Genomic DNA, 20,858 nt, shown 5'->3' on the forward strand with positions numbered 1-20,858 from the left:
CCTTCTTACAACCACACCGTAGCAACTCTGAACAGGACACTGCTGCTTCTTGCAACACTGTCCACAATGGCTCCCATCCTCCTGAAGTATTCTTTTTCCATCCCCATGACTCTGGCGAAGGAATATCTGGAGCTCGTATGTGTGCCTGCCCCCAAACATGTCCGCCCTGGTAAATGGCACGTGTTGCGTGCTGCAAAAGCGCTGCGCTAGTTGGTGGGATGGTATCGATGGATCTTGCTTTGGTAGTGAATAGATGTCTCCTGGCTGAGTCAACGGTAGCTTCAAAACTCGTTCTGTCATATAGCAGCACTACGTACGACTCTAGTACTGACATACAATCATCATTGAAGCTTGCTGGCTTTGCAGCAAGTTTCGAAAATACTGCAGTAACTGCATTGAATGATTTCCATGTGTCAAAGGCAGTTGTCTTGCCCCTTCCAGCAAAGGAAGAGACCGTGTCACAACCGGTGAATGCGTGGAACATGGGAAGAGCTCGTGCCTTTTCTGCACCCAAAGATGTGGCGATTTGATGAGCTGGGATGTATCGAAGGTGTTTGCCAGTACCAAACGCTATCCAAAGTTGCGTGTTCTCGAGTTGCACAACAGTCGAGACAGCCAGGATCACGACATCCGTGTCCACTGTACGCAGCATCTGCTGCATCCATGACGTGCAGAAACATCCTGGTGTCGGCCTCTTCGTGAACACAAGGTGCCAACGATGAGACATCCTGATGAACACGAGAACAAAGCACATTCTCGCCGCATGTTGAGATCACTTCCTTCTCTGTCGAAAGATTTTCCACCACTTGATGTGCCAAGAAATCAACGAGCTCAGTCTTGTTATTATCTATTCTCAGAAATTCCTGCCAGTTTCCCGGGATTGAGTTGGCTGTTGTGACACGTCTTCTGACACCCTTTTCTCGTTTCTCTCTTGTTGTATACTTCAGACTATCTTGGCGATACACATCCCAAATAATGTCAACTCTGTTGGATTTTGCCAACTGTGCCTTGATGTACGGCAGGAACACTAGTGTGGCGTAGTCTTGGAAGGTTTTCGCTCCCACTGGCCTCAGCATATTGACGATAGCAGCTCCATCCAGTATGATGACGTCGACTGTTGCCGGCTCGCCTTCAGATGTACAAAGCTTCTCTAGACAGTCGGTTAGATCCGCTTTGGTACCAACTGAGACAAGGCTGGCGGGTATGCATGGTTTTCATGCTTGAAGAAGTTTTCCAAACCACCGTCACGTGTTTGGCATGCGATGTAAAGCCTGGAGAACAGTGCACAGTCACTCTTGAGCGATGCTACCACCTGTGTCGCTTTGGATGGAGTCCTTGTGGGTGGCCGGCTGAGCAAGGCCAATCTGTTTTTGGGAATCGTATCCGATACAGGTGTTGTTCGCTCAGTTAACCGCTGAGTGACACAGCTGTCATATTGGTCCTGACTCAGCTTCTCTATCCCACGAAACATTTTAGCTACAGCTTGATCGGGGATGTCTCTGGTATCTAGAACCAGAAGGTCGCCACTGTCTTCCATGAATGGATTACCGAGGTCTTTTATTACTTGCACAAGAGCCCTGACCTCGCTGGCAAAGGAGACTTGTGCGGATGGTGTATGCTCATGATGCCTGACTTGGTCTTTCCCAGTGTTGTTATCCGAGCAAACTGTTTCGAAACTGTCTATGGCCCTCGCGATTTCTGGTCCAGCTACCATCCACCTCAGTAGAGCTCTAGGATTTTGCATCAACCCGATTGCCCCACCATCTCCCTTGACGATTTTGTTGTTTTGTTCATGTGCCTGGTCGATAGCCATGGCTGAGAAGCGGCGAGTCGTCTTATGAACAATGAAGCTGCCTTGATCGAACTCCTTCGCTACATGGGGAAGTCGTTGGTATAGTGTTGTCATATCACGTATGTGCACGGGAACCTATCGAGCATAGTGAGTGTGGTCCAAGGCAAAGAACAATGGAGCTAATGCCTTCAGCACAGGAACGTAGAGTGAAAAGTTACCATCACGAAGTGACCGCACATAGACCAGGAGGAGACATGCAAGGTGCATGACCATATACCAGTAGTGGAACTGTGGAGAAACCTCAGCTTTCTTCACACCAATCGTCAAATGACAGTGGTGCACTTGTTTTCATGCTATACACATCATAATCTGTGTGGAGCAAACTTGATAATGCACTGGAGGTGACTTGGTGTGCATGTCTAGTGCGCTTGACATGGGCACCTTTAAGAAAGGAGTCAGCCGTTCCTGCTGTCGCAATACCTACTTGGGTAAGAACATTAGTCCAGCCACTGCTATCCAGCAAATCCCCGAGAGTGGTCAAAGCAGCCATTTCTATATGCAACCCTCCAAGTAGGATGACAAAGTTCTCTTCGCCGTACACTTCTGGCCAGTTCCATTGGATGAGCTTTGCGATCGCGAACAAAGGCTGATCTACTGTGAGAACAGGAATCTGTCCAGGCTTCAGATGTTCGACAGCTTGTTTGATAACATCCATCGAATGACGAATCATGGCCACTGACTTTGAGTCGTCCGGAAACAATGGCAGAAGTGATGTGATGGTGACATCGAAGTTACGTGATTGTTTTTCATATATCAGCTTAATCGGGATTTTAATGCCTTTTTGCGACACATGAGTGGTGCCATTGGCTTCCTTGTGTGTGAAAACATATAAAACGATATGTTATTCATGTCTATGTGATATATATTCAGAAAGATAGGACGTAAAATAGATTTTCACGATTCAGATGGTGGCCATCTTGGATTTTCCCACTTTATGGGTGTAAAAGGAAAAAATGTGCTTGGCCCTATATCTGAAATCATTTAGTATGTCATGATCATCAACTGTGCCAATTTTGGTGCTTTTACCACAAAAGCCACAATCATATCACATAACTGCCTAACTATAGGTACTAAACCCACTTACCTAACAATATACAGTACTTCTGTTATGTGTTAAATAATTCGTGACAGACAGATCGAAATTTAAGTCCGTCACTTCGTCTAAATTGCAAAAATAAACAAAATGTGTCAAGAGTTTTACCAAAGAGATGAAAACGTGTGCACAAGTTCAAAATATGGAATAACATCAGCAGTAGTTTTAGTCAGTCATGCATCGTACTTAGATATAGCCTCTAAATGTCTTTCATAAACCTTATTGGGTGCCCTTTCAGGTCCCTAGACATCATAACCCTGATGGTACAACTTCTGTACCAGAATGATAGAGCGTTGTTTCATATCTGCATACAACCAGCATGTTCTAAGGTATCTTAGAAGTTGTTATATGGATGCACCAAAAGCTGGAGCAGAAGGTATATTGCTCGACATAAAGGCATAATTGACTTTTGGAAAGTTGAAATCATCAATTTTTTTCATACAGCTTAGTTTAGAGACCTGTGTCTCTTTGAATCTCTATGCATAGATAGAGGTGTGAAACTGATCTAATACCTTCAGATGTTTCTTTTATTTCCAACACTCGTGAGTAAATCAATGGGAGGTAATCTATAATCCTGCTATTATTGAATGATATAATATCGTCAATATTGCGAAGAGCAAAGTTACACGTTATATTTTTGCCTCAGTATACTTTTGTCTGGATTCATTCTTGGTCTTTACAAATTGTCCAGATCCATGTAACATTACAATGAACATGCATTTGCGCTCACCGTTCTTTGTAACAAATGTGTCGCTGATTAAGGAATGGAGTTTTTCCTTCAGTTTGTCATGGGAGATTGTTGTGTATAATGTTGAAACATCAAATCTTTTAATATTAGTGAACTTGAACTGGATTGAGAGTCAATGATTTCAAGTAAATCTTTGGAACTGTCGAGAATCCACATGTGATTAATACCACTTGTCTCGAAGATTTTTTGGCAATACCTAGAAAAATGCCATCCTTGATAGTGGTCAGGAAATTGGTCAGTCTTTAAGCAAGAATTTGGTGTTGTAGTTGCTGAACACCACCATGTATTTCTCCGTGTACGCATTCTTATGACATATTGGAATCGAATATATAAGACGAGTGGACATGTCTTCAGATTTTAAGCTCAAGCCAAATGTCCGAAGGAGTGATTCGTGTGTTTAGCATATTTCGTCTTGAGATAACAAAGTGGTCTTATATGTAGCACTACTCGAATTATCAACCCCAAGTTCGTTTAGGAGACAGTTAATAATTTATAATAGTGCTTAAATACGATGGTTATGTTATTCGATGTTTTGTCAGTGAGCCCTAACATAAACTGTTCGTGTAGTGTATGTAGAATTTCGATCACAGATGGCCATGACAAAAATGACTTCCTGACATAATTTGTCTTCTTTTGAAGTTTGACTGTTTTAGTCTCGAAGATATTTTAGCAATATCACATGTTCCTGTCTGTGTGTTGATTGTATGTGCTTGTTTGCGTGAATCTTTGTATTAATACCTTGCTTTGTCCGTCGGTCAAATAAGACTAAATACACGTTTTACATACATGGAAAATGGAACAAGATCAATTCAAAGAACTGAACATCTTGATTCTAAACTAAATATTTAAAAATAGGCAATTTGCAGGATTCAAACTTACTGTACCGATTCACATGATAATTGACTGCCCGCAACGTTAACCACTCGGCCACTGAGTAACACTTTGGTATTAATACAGTTTGGTGTTAACATACTTGCCATATCAAAATGCATCATATGAATTAATAATACAGAAATTAAAAAAAAACCCCCAAAAAAACCAAACAAGCCAGCCACCAACAGATTATCTAAACGATCTAAACAGCTGCAGTCTATCTACTAATAGTATCTGTTGTATAACTACAAGTTTATGCATAAATAATATATATATATATATATATATATATCATATATATATTGTATTACAAATCAAATGCAGATATGTGTGTGTGTGTGGGTATACTTCGTCAAAGTGAATATTTTAGTATATTTTAAGATACAAACGTTGCAATAAAGATAGTATTTATTTTTATTGTATTGAATTGTATTGTGTTGTGTTGTATTGTGTGGTGGTTGTACGTGCATTATAATTAAAAGGGTTGTTGTAGTTAAAGAAGAAATAGTTCGACGAAATAAAATGTTGGTTTGTATTCCTAGAAACACAGTTTCTAATGTCTGAAGTTAGTTTTGCAAAGAAAACAAAAGAACTGAAAACCAGCGGATTACCCTTCCAACCATCCAGTAATAAAACCAAAAAATCCAAAAAGCAAACCATAACAAATGTAAAAAAAAAGAACAAGGAATACAGATTGAAAAACAGCCATGCGGATTCTGCTTTTAAAAGTGAATGGGATCAGACAGAACAAACCGCACATTATGTTTTGTTTATAGGGTGAGCGCCCTCTAACTTCTGAATTCAGATTAACACACACACACACACACACACACACACACACACACACACACACACACACACACACACACACAAATACACATCACGACTGGTATATCAAATGCATTGCCATTGGTATGTGCTATCCTGTCTGTGGGATGGTGCATATAAGAGATCACTTTATACTGATGTAAAAATTACCAATTGTTTGACATCCAATAGCCGATGGTTATTAAAGCAATGTGCTCTAGTGGTGTCGATAAAGAAAACAAACTTCAACACACTAGTTATCCGTTAGGACATTCCTGGCCGCCTTGGTACATAATGTTTAGAATTGGGACATCGGCCCAAGATGTCGCAATTGGGACATCTTGGGCCGGTATCTGTCCGAGATGTCCCAATTGGGCCAGTTGGGACATTTTGGGCTTCAGCAGAGGGGTAAGCTCTCCCATAAATGTTTGAAAACTAGAATAAAATTCATCTCTGCCTTAAGATTTACACCAGTAATATTTTTGATTCAGAATTAAGGCATATCTAGCCCCACCCACCCCAGCCCACCCGCCGTGCCTGACCAAGAAACTAATAAAAACCCACCACAGCATGTGCCTCGGTTCATGATGAAAACTTCCTGCACACGGATGGTCTGTTGAAGATATGTAACATTATACATAGAGAATACTAAACGAGTTCCCATGTGAGACCGTTTATACTACAACGAGGATATGCGTGCGGGCTCACATTTTTGTAGTAGCGCTTTTGCCCTAATTAAACGAAAATGCCCAAATCTGGATTACGCATTTTTCCATGAATTTAAAACTAATCTTGAGGGCAGAATGATGGAAATATATTATAAAAGCTCTCAGGTTAGCACATTGTACCTAAATATCTGTAGTACTTTTGCCCGAATTAGAGGTTTTGCTCCCTGCCCCCTGCCACGTATGCTTATGACAACGAGTGTGTTTATAATCGTATTTCAGGAGCGAAAGCGTACAACGATCTCACAGGGAACAAGTATAGTATTTTATTTATTACACCGAACATCAATGAAAAAAAACCCCGCACAGAATGACTTGCAAAATGACAAAACAAAACTTGAAAATGCACAGATTAAAGATCGGGAGATATTTATAATTACTGTTTTATAATAGGCGTCTGGATTGGTTAAAATGCTATCACGTGATCTAAAAAAAAAAAACGTTCATTCTTCCATAAATGTGAAAACTGCACTTTTTCGGTAAATAAATAAAAACAGAATGTTATTACCGGGACTACTTTTTATCAATTACGTCAACAACGGAATCCCGGATAATTCCATAGTTTCTATTTTTATGCCAATATCGTCTGCTCGGTGAGTGACAGTGACAAACTGACAGACGACAATCACAGACCTGCACCGCACACAGTCTGCGAGCCAACTGTGGTGCTCTTTCGATCACCGGCCAGATTACTTTACACGCAATTCAGGCTTTAAACGACTCCGGTTTTGAACTGAGACACATAATGTATATGACAGGCCACAAAAACAAAGCTTTTATTAGAAGTTATAGCAGAGAATGCTCAACAAATCAAGAGAGACGAGCGCAGCCCTGTCACGTTTGACAAAAAAAAACAAATCGACAACTTACACGCGCGAAAACACATATGCCTTCGTCATGTCCTTTCCGAGAATAATATCACACAATCACAAACTTCCTCGGAAATCCACACACACAATAACACTTTATCCCTTTGAAGTCGGTCTTCACATTCACCTTTTACTAATTTAACTTTTGACAAGTGCAATTCTAATACAGTAATTGATACATCTTTTAAATAGTTTGACGCTCTTCCTTATGTTAATTAGTTCAAAATTCATACTCTAACCGCCTTACAACAAATCTTCCATTTAAGTATATAGATCGTTCAATTTTTTATTAATTATCGTTTGATATTTTTGAAGAAAAAAAACCTGTTTGCGTTATCAATTGATGGTCAGTTATTTTAAATTTTATAACTTTTTATCCACACTTGATTCAGAAAATTAAAATTGATAAAACCTTATGTAAATCATTATATTGAATCAGAGATTTGACGGGGGGGGGGGGGGGGGGGGGGGGACGAATGTAACTTTCTAAGGGAATTCCCTTCTTTGTGTATTGATACAGTTGTAAATCATTGTCGAATAGAGTTCGATTGAGTTTTTTAATATAGTTTTGTATAATGGCTACGCCATTCATAGAGTGTGTAAAACGGTTTTGGTGTTTGTCATCGCACGAACGTCAAATTTATAACGTTCAATTCTTCAATGGAACTTTGAATTCCTATGCCACACATCTATCAATGAAGTTTACAGAAACAATATTATAACGATATTCAAGGCAAAACAAAATTATAAAAATATATATTTTGTTAAAGTATGATGCTAACATTACCCTTACCCAACCCTATCCTACTCTACCCTACCCTTACCTATCTTACTCTACCCAACTCTATCCTAGTAGCTACACTACCCTACCCTACCCTACTATACTCTACCTTAACCTACCCTACCTTACCTTATTCTATCGTACTCTACCTTACCATACTTTACCTACACTACACTACTCTACCCTACACTACGCTACCCTACCTACCCTACCCTACCTTACTCTACCCTACCCTACTTTACCCTACCCTACGTTACCCTAATTTACGCTACCCTACCCTGACTTACCCTACCCTGTCTTGCCCTATTCTACCCTACCCTACCCTACCCTACCCTACACTACCTTACCCTACCCTACTCTACGCTACCCTATACTAGCTAATCCTACCCTACTCTACGCTACCCTACCCTGGCTTACCCTACCCCATCCCACCTACCCTACCCTACCCAACCCTGCCTTACCCTACCAAACCGTACCCTAACCTACGCTACCCTACCCTACCCTACCCTACTCTACGCTACCCTAACCTGACTTACCCTACCCTGCCTTGCCCTATTCTACCCTACCCTGCCACACCTACCCAACCCTACCCTACACTACACTACCCTACCCTACACTACCTTACCCTACCCTACACTACGCTACCTACCCTGCCTTACCCTACCCTGCCCTATCCCACCTACCCTACCCTACCCAACCCTACTCTACGCTACCCTACCCTACCCTACCTTACCCTACCCTGCCGTACCCTAATCTACGCTACATATACCCTACCCTACCACACCTACCCTACTCTACGCCAACCTATCCTGACTTACCCTACCCTGCCTTGCCCTATTCTACCCTAACTTACCCTACCCTACTCTACGCTACCTACCCTGCCTTACCCTGCCCTACCCAACCCTACCCTACGTTACCTTACCCTACTTTATCCTATCCCACCCTACCCTGCCCTATCCCACCTACCCTACCCTACCCAACCCTACTCTACGCTACCCTACACTACCTTACCCTACCCTACCCTACCCTACTCTACCTACCTTACCCTACCCTAGCCTGCCTTACCCTACCCTGCCGTACTCTAATCTACCCTACCCTACCCTACCCTACTTTGCACTAGCTTACGATACCCTACTCTGCGCTACCTTACCCTGCCTTACCCTACCCTACCCAACCCTACCCTGCCTTACCCTACCCTACCCAACCCTACCCTACCCTACCCAACCCTGCCTTACCCTACCCTACCCTACCCTACCCTACCCAACCCAACCCAACCCAACCCAACCCAACCCAACCCAACCCAACCCAACCCAACCCTACCCTACCCTACCCTACTCTACCCTACTCTACGCTGCCCTACCCTACCCTACCCTACCCGACCCTACTCTACCCTACCCTACCCTACCCTACTCCACCCTAGTCTACCCTACCAACTCTATCCTACCCTACCCTACCCTACTCTATCCTACCGTACTCTATCCTACCCTACCCTACCCTACTCTACCCTAGCCTACTCTACTCTACTCTAAGCTACCCTACCCTACCCTACCCTACTCTACGCTACCTACCCTTCCCTACACTACCCTACTATACCCTACCCTATCCTACCCTACCCTACACTACCCTAGCCGAACCTACCCTACACTACCTTACCCGACCCTACCCTATCCTACACTACCCTACTCTACCCTACTCTACCCTACATTACTCTACTCTACTCTACCCTACATTACTCTACCCTACCCTAATCTACCCTACCCTACCCTACCCTGTCCTATCCTACTCTACCCTACCTTACCGTACCCTATCCTACCCTACTCTACCCTTACCTACCTTACCCTAGTAACTACACTACCTTATTCTACCTTACCCACCCTACCCTACTCTACCCTTACCTACCCTACCCTACTCTACCCTACTCTACCTTACCCTACATTACCCTACTCTACCTTACCATATCCTACCCTATCCTACCCTGCCCTATCCTACTCTACCCTACCCTACCCTACTTTACCCTATCCTACTCTACCCTAATCTACCCTACCCTACCCTACCCTACCCTACCCTACCCTACTATACCCTACCCTGTCCTATCCTACTCTACCCTACCTTACCGTACCCTATCCTACCCTACTCTACCCTTACTTACCTTACCCTAGTAACTACACTACCTTATTCTACCTTACCTACCCTACACTACTCTACCCTACTCTACCTTACCCTACATTACCCTACTCTACCTTATCCTATCCTACCCTATCCTACCCTGCCCTATCCTACTCTACCATACCCTACTTTACCCTATCCTACTCTACCCTATCCTATCCTATCCTACCCTACCTTATCCTACCCTACTCTACCCTTACCTACTTTACCCTAGTAACTACACTACCTTACTTTACCTTACCCACCCTACCCTACTCTACCCTTACCTACCCTACCCTACATTACCCTATTGTACCTCGCCCTACCTTACCCTACTCTACCTTATCCTAACCTACTCTATCCTATCCTACCTTACCATACTCTACCCTACCATATACCACCAGACCCACCCAAAACCAAACACCCCACCCAACCTCACCTCTAACCCACCCGAAACCTCTCCACCCATACCACTTTCAGATCCACTATCCACCATGGACGTCTCTCATATCTTGTGACAATACAGGACTTAGACTTTATGACGTCGTTGTCCAGACGTCCGTCGACGGCCTTCATGGACTTATACCAACCGAAGTTTTCCGACGATTGGCGGGTGGGTTTGTGCAATGCCCAATTTTTACGTCCTCTACCGCGCAAAAGAACTGAAAGATTAAAAAAAAGTTAATGTTTTTTCTTTATATTTAGGCACTGAAGGAAGATGTTTTAATTAACGATGCACTCAAGAAATTTTATTTACGGTTATATGGTGTCAGACATATGGTTAAGGACTACACAGATATAGAGAGAAAACCCGCTGTCGCCACTTTATGCTACTAGTCTGGAGGAACACCCTGCGGAAAGTATGACCTTAGGCCATAATTAACTCATATCAACCATCAAAAAAAGTTTGTACAACATTTCCACCCTCCAGGCCATATTCTCTATATTCCTACTGACTACTCTTTTCGATTAGCAGCAAGAGATCTTTTATCTGCACCATCCCACAGACAGAATAACACATACCACGGGCCCGTACCCAGAAAGGTTTGAAAGAGCTGTCTGTCTGTCTGTCTGTCTGTCGGTCTGGTCTGGTCTGTTTGTCTGGTCTGGTCTGTCTGTCTGGTCTGGTCTGTCTTGTCTGGTCTGGTCTGTCTTGTCTGTCTGTCTCTCTCTCTCTCTGCCTAAATATGAAGAATTTTTTTTTACTTTTAAATATGTGGTAGGTTACCCCCTAAATAGCTAAATAGTCGGTCGGAAAATTGCCAAAATAGCGATAAATGGGTTAAATTGACTATTTTACTTAAACCTCCCAAAATAACGGCTGAACATCCCAAATTGTTCAAAGAAAATTTCTTTCCCACTAGATTTCAAATTCATTGCCTGCTTGTAGAAACATCTTTACTTTGTGAATTGGAACTTCCTACTCACTGCAACTTTCAGATCAAAATGTACAATTACAAAGTGTCAGATGAAATGTACAAATTTCTTCTGTATACTAAAGTTGCTGATTGAAATTTTAACAGTCACCCAACATGTATCAGTGTAGTATAAACCATGGTGAAAGTGACTTCTCATTCACACCAGGTCTTCTGCTATAGAGAAAAAGGTTATTGAAATTATGATAGCATTATTATGACCTGATATAGCTGTAACATTCAAGAGATCCATTTCTGAAGCTTCCAGACTCGTATCTATGATTTTTATGGAGCACTGGGAGTTTTGCAATCTCTATACTGTAACATTGAAAACCATCATGAAAAACGTTGAATCCCTTCATTGGGTCTAGAGAACTTGTTAGGTGGGGAAAAAAGACCGGGAAGGTACAAAGTCAAAGATATCTTCATTCAATGAAGACTGTACTTAATTGTTTGACATCATTGTGACTGACCCAAACAGGAGAGCTGAGTTAATGTATGGCGTAAAGATGGGTGATCAAGAGTTAACATTCTACGAAGATCAGTGCAAAAAGGAATGAGAAAGCAGTCTGCTATGTCGTCTGCTGAGTTTGAAGACGTGTCACTGGCGCTAGGATCTTCAACTGATGAAGACGGCGATCACAACCAAGAGTATGAGTATGAGGATCCTGATGTTAGTGGCTAAAGGAAGAGAAAATTTGTTCCGTCCACATCTTCAACATACATTAACAGTTCCTGCCCATGTTAGAAACAGTCAGAGAGAAATACGTCCAGAAGTGTTCTTACCTCTTGGTAAGTTAGTTGGTACGTACCATTGTTCTGTTCCTCAGACAACTGCTGCAATCATTACAGTTTCAAATATGACGTTTGGTAGGAATTTCAAGTTTCATGAAATTGATATGATACGCTACCGCATGAAACTAATATTAGAGCTGCAAGTAGTGCCATCACTGCATTGACGATGGCAGACATAGCTCAGGAACTATTGTCCACAAATCAGTCCGTCAGTGTGACATATTCTGATGATGGATCACGAAAGCAAGGTATGGGAAATTTCGTTGTTCAGATCATAATTAATGCAAAACATAAGTCCCTTCCCACATTTCAAACTGACACTGAAACACGGACAAATTTGGCTGAACTGAAGGTCAAAACTAACCAGATGTTAGAAAAGTGTAGTGCTCGCAGATCAGACCTTTCACAACCTTAACGTTAAAGAACTCGTTTGCGAACATCTGAATATTAGACTTGAAGATGAACACTGGCAAAAGTTCTATCTTTTGTGCAACGTCCATCCAGCACTAATTTTCATGCGCTGTTTCTCTAAGTCCTGGGATGACATAGAACACAGGATTGGTCATGACAAGTTACATGCTGCATTCTGATCATAAATCATGGAACTACTCTGTAGAGTTTGACATATTCATTGATAAAAAAAAAAAAAAAAAAACTTTCCAAAAAACAAAAAAAATTGTATTTAACGACGCACTCAACACATTTTATTTACGTTTATATGGCGTCGGACAAATGGTTAAGGACTACACAGATGTTGAGAGAGGAAACCTGCTTTTGCCACTTCATGGGCTACTCTTTTTGATTAGCAGCAAGGGATCTTTTATATGCATCATCCGACAGACAGGGTAGTACATACCACGGTTTTTGATATACCAGTCGTGGTGCACTGACTGGAACGAGAAATATCCCAATGGGCCCACCTACGGGGATCGATCCCACACCAACCGCGCATCAAGCAATCACTGTACCACTGGGCTACATCCCGACCGAAAACATGTCCACTGCTCTTAAAGATGAAAGGTTTGACAGGCTCACATTGTGTGCTGCTACAACACTTCAGTATTATCGAGATTTGAAGAGTTTCTGTCCAAAATTACTCATGTGACAAATCAACTTACAAGCATATCTCGTTATTTTCTCACTCTTGGTGCCTTTATGGAATTACATCTAATCAACCCCTTTCTCTAACAAAATCAAACTCTATGGCACATTAATACCTGCCTTCCAATGCCTCTAGAAGGATATGTGTAGTACTGACCCTGAGAAATTACTGTCCACTGAAGAAGCTGCATTCAAGTTTGTGCCACAAGATGCATTCAATCAAGTTAAGTATGCTCCTGAGGTGATTGAGTCAATCAAAGTTTATGTGGAGGAATACAGAGGATACCTATTGATTATAGAGCCACTTCCTTCCAATTCTGGCTGATGCTTTTGATAATCAGAAGGGTCAAATCTTTGGTTTTGTAACCAATCCATCCCGACATGATGAGAAATGTTGTGTAGGTAAACTTCCAAAAGAGGCGTTCAAGTATGTACCAGGTCATAACATGATGGACGAAAACTCTGTATCTGTTATCAACTATGAAATATTATTAAGAGGAGCTGGTAAGATTAACAAAGCATCTGAGTGTCAATGAAATCTCAAAGCTATGACTGCCAGCTGATGAGTACAAGAAATATAAGAAGGCGGCCAAGGAAATGACTGCAAAGCGGTTTGAGTGGAACACTAAGCAAAATAATCTATCAAAAGAAAGATTGAATACAAAGCAGATGGAGAATTTGAACATAGGACGGACAAAAAACAAGGATCTGGCAGATTTAAAGAAGCTGGGTAGCTCATTCACTTGTCCAAAAGAAGTAGAAACGTTTTTGAAAATGAAACAGAACAAAGAAGATCAGAAGGTTGAGAGACTATACATAGAGATACGATATACTAAGAACACATATCGGCTCTTCCCCCAAAAAATCTGAGATAATATTATTCCTGTTGCAGCGTGATGGAAAGAAACCAAGTTCGGCAGAGTATGGTCAAACTTTTAAAACATACATGAATAAATATCCATGCAACAATGTTGCCTCAATGAAAGATTTCAGTGTGGTTTTGGATACAATGTAGGTAGTTGGTGACACTTGGAAAACAATCCACGATTTGGACACTTGGTTTTACAAATGGATAATGAATAAGCAGTATGTTCCAAATAAGCAATAATGATCCAAATAACAGTATGAGATAATTTACAGGAAGGAGGTTTGAGGTATTTGTTATGTCAGTTTAATTGCTTTGATAAAACAATTTTGTCAAATGGTTATGAGTATGAGTCTGTTTTTGATTTGCACTACCTTGGAATTTGAAATTTTTCAGTATTTTACCAATATGTAATCAGTTTATACAGGGTGTAGTCTATCCCAAATTCACAAAGTAAATGTGTTTTCTTCATATTTAGATAATGAATGTGACATTTAATAACTAAGAATGATCTGAAAACAATCTGGGAGGTTTTAGGTAAAGTTATAAATTTAAACCCATTTATCGCTATTTTGTCAATTTTCAGACACCCCCCCCCCCCCCCCCCCCCCCATTTAGGGGGTAACTTACATCATATTTACAAAGTAAATCTTTTTTCTTCATAATTAGGCAGTGATTGTGACAACTAGGTGGTTAGGTATGATCTATGAAATAAAATTGGAGGTTTTGGTAAAATGGTCAATGTAAGCCTGTTTTTCACTATTTTGGTAATTTTCAGACCCTCTTTTTAGGGGTTAACCTACCCCACATATTTACCACATATTGGAGAGAGAGAGAGAGAGAGAGAGAGAGAGAGAGAGAGAGAGAGAGAGAGAGAGAGAGAGAGAGAGAGAGAGAGAGAGAGAGAGAGAGAGTTAAAAAAAATCTCGCAATTTTAGCCATATGTGCATCTTCTCATTGACACCTGCTTCCAGAAGTTTGAGCAACAGCCCCTCTTTCCAATCTGTGTCAAAGGCCTTTAACAGGTCAAGGAAGACTGCAATCACTTTATTTTTCTCTTGGAAGGCATTCTCGATTTCCTGGGTAAGGTAAGGCAGCTGATCTTCTGTACTGTACTGTACTGTGGTGCTGTCGGTAGCCTCTCTGTGTAGGAGTCAGGATAGAGTTGGACTCCAGATGTCAGAGAAGTCACTTGTCGATGACTCTTTCGATCAGTTTACCCACACAGCTGAGGAAATTGATTGGCCTGTAACTTCTGGCCTCTTGCTGGTCTTTTTCTTGCTTAAGGATAGGTCTGATGTGGGCTTCTTTCCACTTTGCTGGGACCTTCCCTGTATGCCAGCTTTGATTGAAAATATGCAAGAGGGTTCGCTTTGCTCCAGGTCTGAGGTGTTTTAGTATTTCATTTGTGATTCCATCAGGGCCTGGTGCCTTCTTCTGTTTGAGCTTTCTCAGTGCATCTTCAAGCTCATGTAGGCTCAAACAGCTCTGGGTCTGGGACTTTCTTCAATTCTCTGATCTTTTTTCTGACTTCCCCTAGTCTACCTGATGGGAGTTTGATTTCACTTGGCAAAGATGTTTCCTGCTGCTGTGACAGCGCCTATCTCTATTTTGAGAGTTGTTTTGGTTCTCTGTGTGTTGTCTTCATTCAGCATTTTTGTGAGTTGTCAAAACTTTTGTTGTGTCCTTTTCAAGATTCAAGGATGAGGTTTTCTCCTGTCAGCTTGTCTGTATTTGTTTTATCTTTTTTTCGATAAATCCTGTTTTGGTTTGGTTGTGTTTAGCAATGTTTCGATTATTTGGAGTTTTCCCCATAATATCCCTGGACTCACTTAGCTCTTTATGCAGTTTGTCGAGAGTGGAGTTCCAGAATGGTTTGTAGTTTCGTCTTCTTCCCCTCGGTATTGTTCGCTTTGCTGCATCGAGGATGGCAGTTGTGAGGCTGCAGGCGTTCTTGTCAACACTCTGCTTTCAAATAGACATTTTCCTGGTGATAGAGTCAGTCAGTTTTTTGAAGAGATCCCAGTTTGCTTGTTTTGTAGTTCTAGCTAGGTTGTAATTTACCTTCAGTGCGATCAGTTTGCTTGTTTATGTTCAGGATGACTGGCCTATGGTCACTACCCTCGAGCTGCTGGCACACTTCTCTGGCAGTGATCTTCTGGATGGCATCAGTGGCAATGGCAAGATCAGGTTTGTTGGTGGTTCGCCATGCGCTGGAGTAGAATGTGTGCTGGTCATCTGATTTATTTATTAGGATCACATGGTTGCTGATCATCCATTGTTCTACCTCTTCTCCTTTGGCATCTAGGCTTTGATACCCCCAGCTGGGAGAGTGGCTGTTAAAATCGCCTACTACAATCCAATTTTCATAATCAGGCTGAATGTTGTTAAGCTCAATCATCTTGTTTGGTGGGCTGTAGAGATTGCAGACAGGTTCCTTCTAATATGGAACAGGGTGTAAGAAATCATGTTGGGTTTGTTACCGTTGGAGTTGGTTCTGCTGAGGTTGGGGTTGCGTCTGCTGAGTTTGAGGATGAGTCAGTATTTGGTATGTTTAATCAAACCAAGTGTGGCAGGAATGCAAAGAAGCCCTTGAGGTATATTTCTCCTTAAAATGTCTCATTTCGTTCAGTTCTATTCATAGAAATGTCTTTGCTAACATACAATAAATAATTAGAAAACACCCCAAAATCCCAATGTCTTTAATTTCTTAGGCTACAATGTCAAATATTTAGGTACGAGTGGGTGTTGATGAGAGTAAGAATACCGAGTGGTAGGCTTCTGTAGTCGATACATTAAGCCTATAGTCTGGACATGGTAGTTTTTCTTTGTAGAAAGATTTAATAGCTTAACGCTTTGACATTAGTGTAATTGCATTTCATGAAGTACAATTCCGTAGTTGATCACGGTTTTTGTCAAATTCGGTAACTATTATCTTTCCTGGTTTTTTCTATATAGATCATGAATAGCGCATAAATAACTTGTGTCTATCAAGGGGTAGTATAAATCAAGTCAAGGGATAGTTATAAAATTCTTGATCTATTATATTTATAGAAAATGTAAATGGAGCATGGAAAATAACTAGGCTTGTGTCTATCAAGGGGTAGTATAAATCAAGTCACGGGTTAGTTATTAGTCATTGGTTCATATATTATCAATAAAATAAATAAATAAATAATTCCTCTTTCTTTATTTACAAATGACGACAGACATTTTAGATATTGATGTGGATTCGGACGAAGTGGACACTGAATTGGGATTTAAGGCCTGAATTTCCGGAGGTGGGGATCTCATGGCAAGTCTCAAGAAGCTCAAGCTAGGCATGCCCAGCTGGCAGAAGCCGTAAAAGATGTTGGCATTGTCCAGCTCTTATGTGTACCGGGATGAAACTGATCACCCGCACAACTCCAGTGGGAACTGAGCTTTTATGAATTAATTATTATTATATCAAGTTAAATTATTTAAGAAGGTCATGTTGAGAAGTCCTGAGTTGACTATATTAATTAAAATTACTAATGTACTTTGTCTTGGAGATAGCAAAAGGTGCCGTGTATGCCATGTATGCCTACCTTTTAAGTAGACCATGTTTGTCATATGGCGTTAGGTTTTGTTATGTTTTGTATTGTTGGTTTCATTTGCCGTCAAAAGGTACCATGTTTGCCTGAGCTGTGAATATTGTTGTGTTAGGTGGTAGTGATTTTTCTGGATCTTAATTTATAATTAAAACTCGAGTATTAGTAATTTAGGGGAGGGGTTTTATTTTAAGTGCTGAAATCGTTATAATTGTATTTGTGTGTTATTTTGTGGTAAGTGTAAACAAATGTTGATGTAGTAGTTAATTTTGTGTGTGTTTTCATTTCTTGCACTTAACCAAAGTGAAACTATCATTATAGTAAACATCTACATTGTAAGTCAGATCAGATATATCGAATCTGGGGAACAAATTAACGGTCTGTTCCAGAATTTAAAGGGGCCCAGATATATAATAAGGAATTTAACTAAGGCATTTAACTAAACATTAACAGAAGAAAATGGGGTTATAGTATTTTTCCCTCTGCAAAAATCTAAAGTTTAAAAAAAAATACCCCAAAAAACTGCCTCGACCATCCACGATAACCAAGTGATAATTTTCGTTTCTTTTGGACTACGTGAGTTGTCAGTTCTGTGATTTTAGATGAGACAGTCAACTTAATCAATAGTATTACAGAATTATTTACAGTAATTGTCCCCAGCAATATGTTGACACGGGTCATAATCCAGTACATGCTAATGACACAAGTGTCCCCATTTTCAACATACCATTAAACAAAGACTAATATTAGGAGAAAGAAAGAAATGTTTTATTTAACGATGCACTCAACACATTCTATTTTTTAAGGTTATATGGCGTCAGACATATGGTTAAGGACCACACAGATATTGAGAGAGGAGACCCGCTGTCGCCACTTCATGGGCTACTCTTTTCGATTAGCAGCAAGGGATGTTTTATATGCATTATCCCACAGACAAGATAACACATACCATGGCCTTTGATATGCCAGTCGTGGTGCACTGGCTGGAACGAGAAATAGCCCAATGGGCCCACCGACGAGGATCGATCCCAGACCGACTGCGCAATAAGCGAGCGCTTTACCACTGCGCTACGTCCCGCTCAATATTAGGAGATGCCATGACGCTTCAGATTGGATAAAAAAAAAAAATGCATCACAATACCCTGTCATGTTAATGATACCGAACGGAGCAGTCACTTCCAGACAATTGTCACCAAACAGAAATCACAGGTTGGGGCAACTAAAAGAATAGACCAATTAACTAACTAAAGAGTAATTTTACCATTTCAGGTTACCACTGTTTGACGGACAAATGATAGTACTATATATCATTGGGCTCTGGGTGGGATCCGATACTGGGCTGCGAACCCTGTACCTACCAACCTTATGTACGACAGCTCAACAACGACGCCACCGAGCCCGGTTTCATCATTCAACCAAAAAATCAACAAACCGATACGGTATTCTTTTTTAGTTCTAAAATTAATCCCAGATAAAACACGTTAACTATTACGTAACAATCGGTTCACCAGAGGGCCGATTCAGTGGGATGAAAGAACCGTCACATTTGTACCATATTATTCACTAATATACTAATATATGTGTTGATAGTAAGCAATAATGTGCATTAAATATCGTTGATTATACATACCATTCCTATGGTCTTCCCCAATCATCCCTTCAGTACAGCAAAGTAAGAGAAGACAACCACTGGTGAAGAGTTCTCTCATCTTTTTCACTCTGTCTTGTACTGAAATAAAGGTAAACAATAGTATAAGTATGTTGACACCAGGGTGCATTGCTTGATGATCGACTATTAGCTACATTAGCCACAAGAAGTCAAGGGCCAACAACAACAACAGTAACAAAAACAATAAAAACAACAACAGCAACAATAAAAACACCAACAATAGAAACAACAACAATAGAAACAGCAATAAAATAACCACCACAACAGCAACAACAAATATCAAAACAGCAACAACAACACTAATAACAATAACAGGAACAATAACAAAAACAACAATAAAACACCTGCAACAACAACAACAAGAACAATAATAATAATAACCACAACTACAACTACAATAAAATCAACAATAACAACAACTGACACTACTTACCTTTACGGTATAAGTCAGGTTAAAGACGTGGAGAGGAAACCAAGAGGCCATTAGAGACAATGCAACACTATTTCATTGCTCCACAGTATATGGAGACAACGTGTTCTATCGATTATATGCAAATACGATAATTCAGACACCTGTGCAACATTTGATTTGAATATTCTGTGAGGTGTTTTAAGTAAGTATTTTAAAATACATATACACACATATATATATATACACAACACACACACACACATGTATACGCACAACAAAACCCCACAATCACTCACCACTCATCTCATTTACCCCATTCATCCATCAATCCAACCCCATGTTGGAAAAACCAAAAATAAACATAATCACAGTACTTAAATGTGCACAGTTTGTTCTAGAACAGTTTCAGAAATGAAAATTACTCAGTGTTGTTACAAACGTTCCAAATATAAATATCAAAATAACTATGGAATTTTATAGAGACCACGTCTCCAATCCGCACCCACCTCGTTGTTCGTATACACCTCCCGATTCCGACCTCATGAATCCAACCTCAGGAATCCAATTAAAGGAGTCCAACCTCTGAAATCCAATCTCGGGAATCCAACCTCTAATCCAGTCGCAGGAATCCAACCTCGGGAATCCAACCGCCGGAGTAACCTCATAAATCCAATCTCGGGAATCCAACCTCGGGAATCCAACCATATGAGTCCACTCACATCAATCAAAGAGTTTAGTCTCCACCCCAGCCTCAGGATTCTACACCTGGGAACACCCGCTGTAATAATATAAAATGCATTGCATGTATTGCATTCTACAATCCCGTATTTTATATACATGTACCAAATTATTTACAAACAAATATCACTATAAACGTGTACATGCATTGCCCAACATTTAACAAATTATAACTATACATAATCATTCTTGCACAAATACGGTATTTAATATTCACAAAGTCATTTACAATAATCTAAGTAATAAGAATCAAAACTTACGTCCAAACACCATGAGAAATACGAGAGCACATTCCTCCTTAACGAAAATGATAACTCTGCTCAACACCTAATAATTATTTCTATTTACGCATTTCCCCGACACAATTAGTACGTGCTTTCCATGAATTGCCCATCCCA

The 20,858-nt window shown here is 40.6% G+C and overlaps 1 protein-coding gene across 1 annotated transcript in view; it reads right to left on the bottom strand.

The window, feature by feature from the left end:
* LOC121377447 overlaps positions 1–19,804 on the bottom strand; it is a 48,251-nt gene extending 28,447 nt beyond the window's left edge. The window contains exons 1-4 of the mRNA XM_041505434.1: positions 19,744–19,804; positions 19,272–19,370; positions 10,365–10,555; positions 5,938–5,986 (exon numbers count right to left, since the gene is read on the bottom strand). Of these exons, the coding sequence (XP_041361368.1) occupies positions 5,938–5,986; positions 10,365–10,555; positions 19,272–19,350 (319 nt within the window). The 5' untranslated portion in view covers positions 19,351–19,370; positions 19,744–19,804. The remainder of the gene's footprint in view (positions 1–5,937; positions 5,987–10,364; positions 10,556–19,271; positions 19,371–19,743) is intronic.
* Positions 19,805–20,858: the final 1,054 nt, after the last annotated feature.

This window comes from Gigantopelta aegis, chromosome 7, assembly GCF_016097555.1.
Source record: "Gigantopelta aegis isolate Gae_Host chromosome 7, Gae_host_genome, whole genome shotgun sequence".
In the NCBI taxonomy this organism is placed as follows: Eukaryota; Metazoa; Mollusca; class Gastropoda; order Neomphalida; family Peltospiridae; genus Gigantopelta; species Gigantopelta aegis.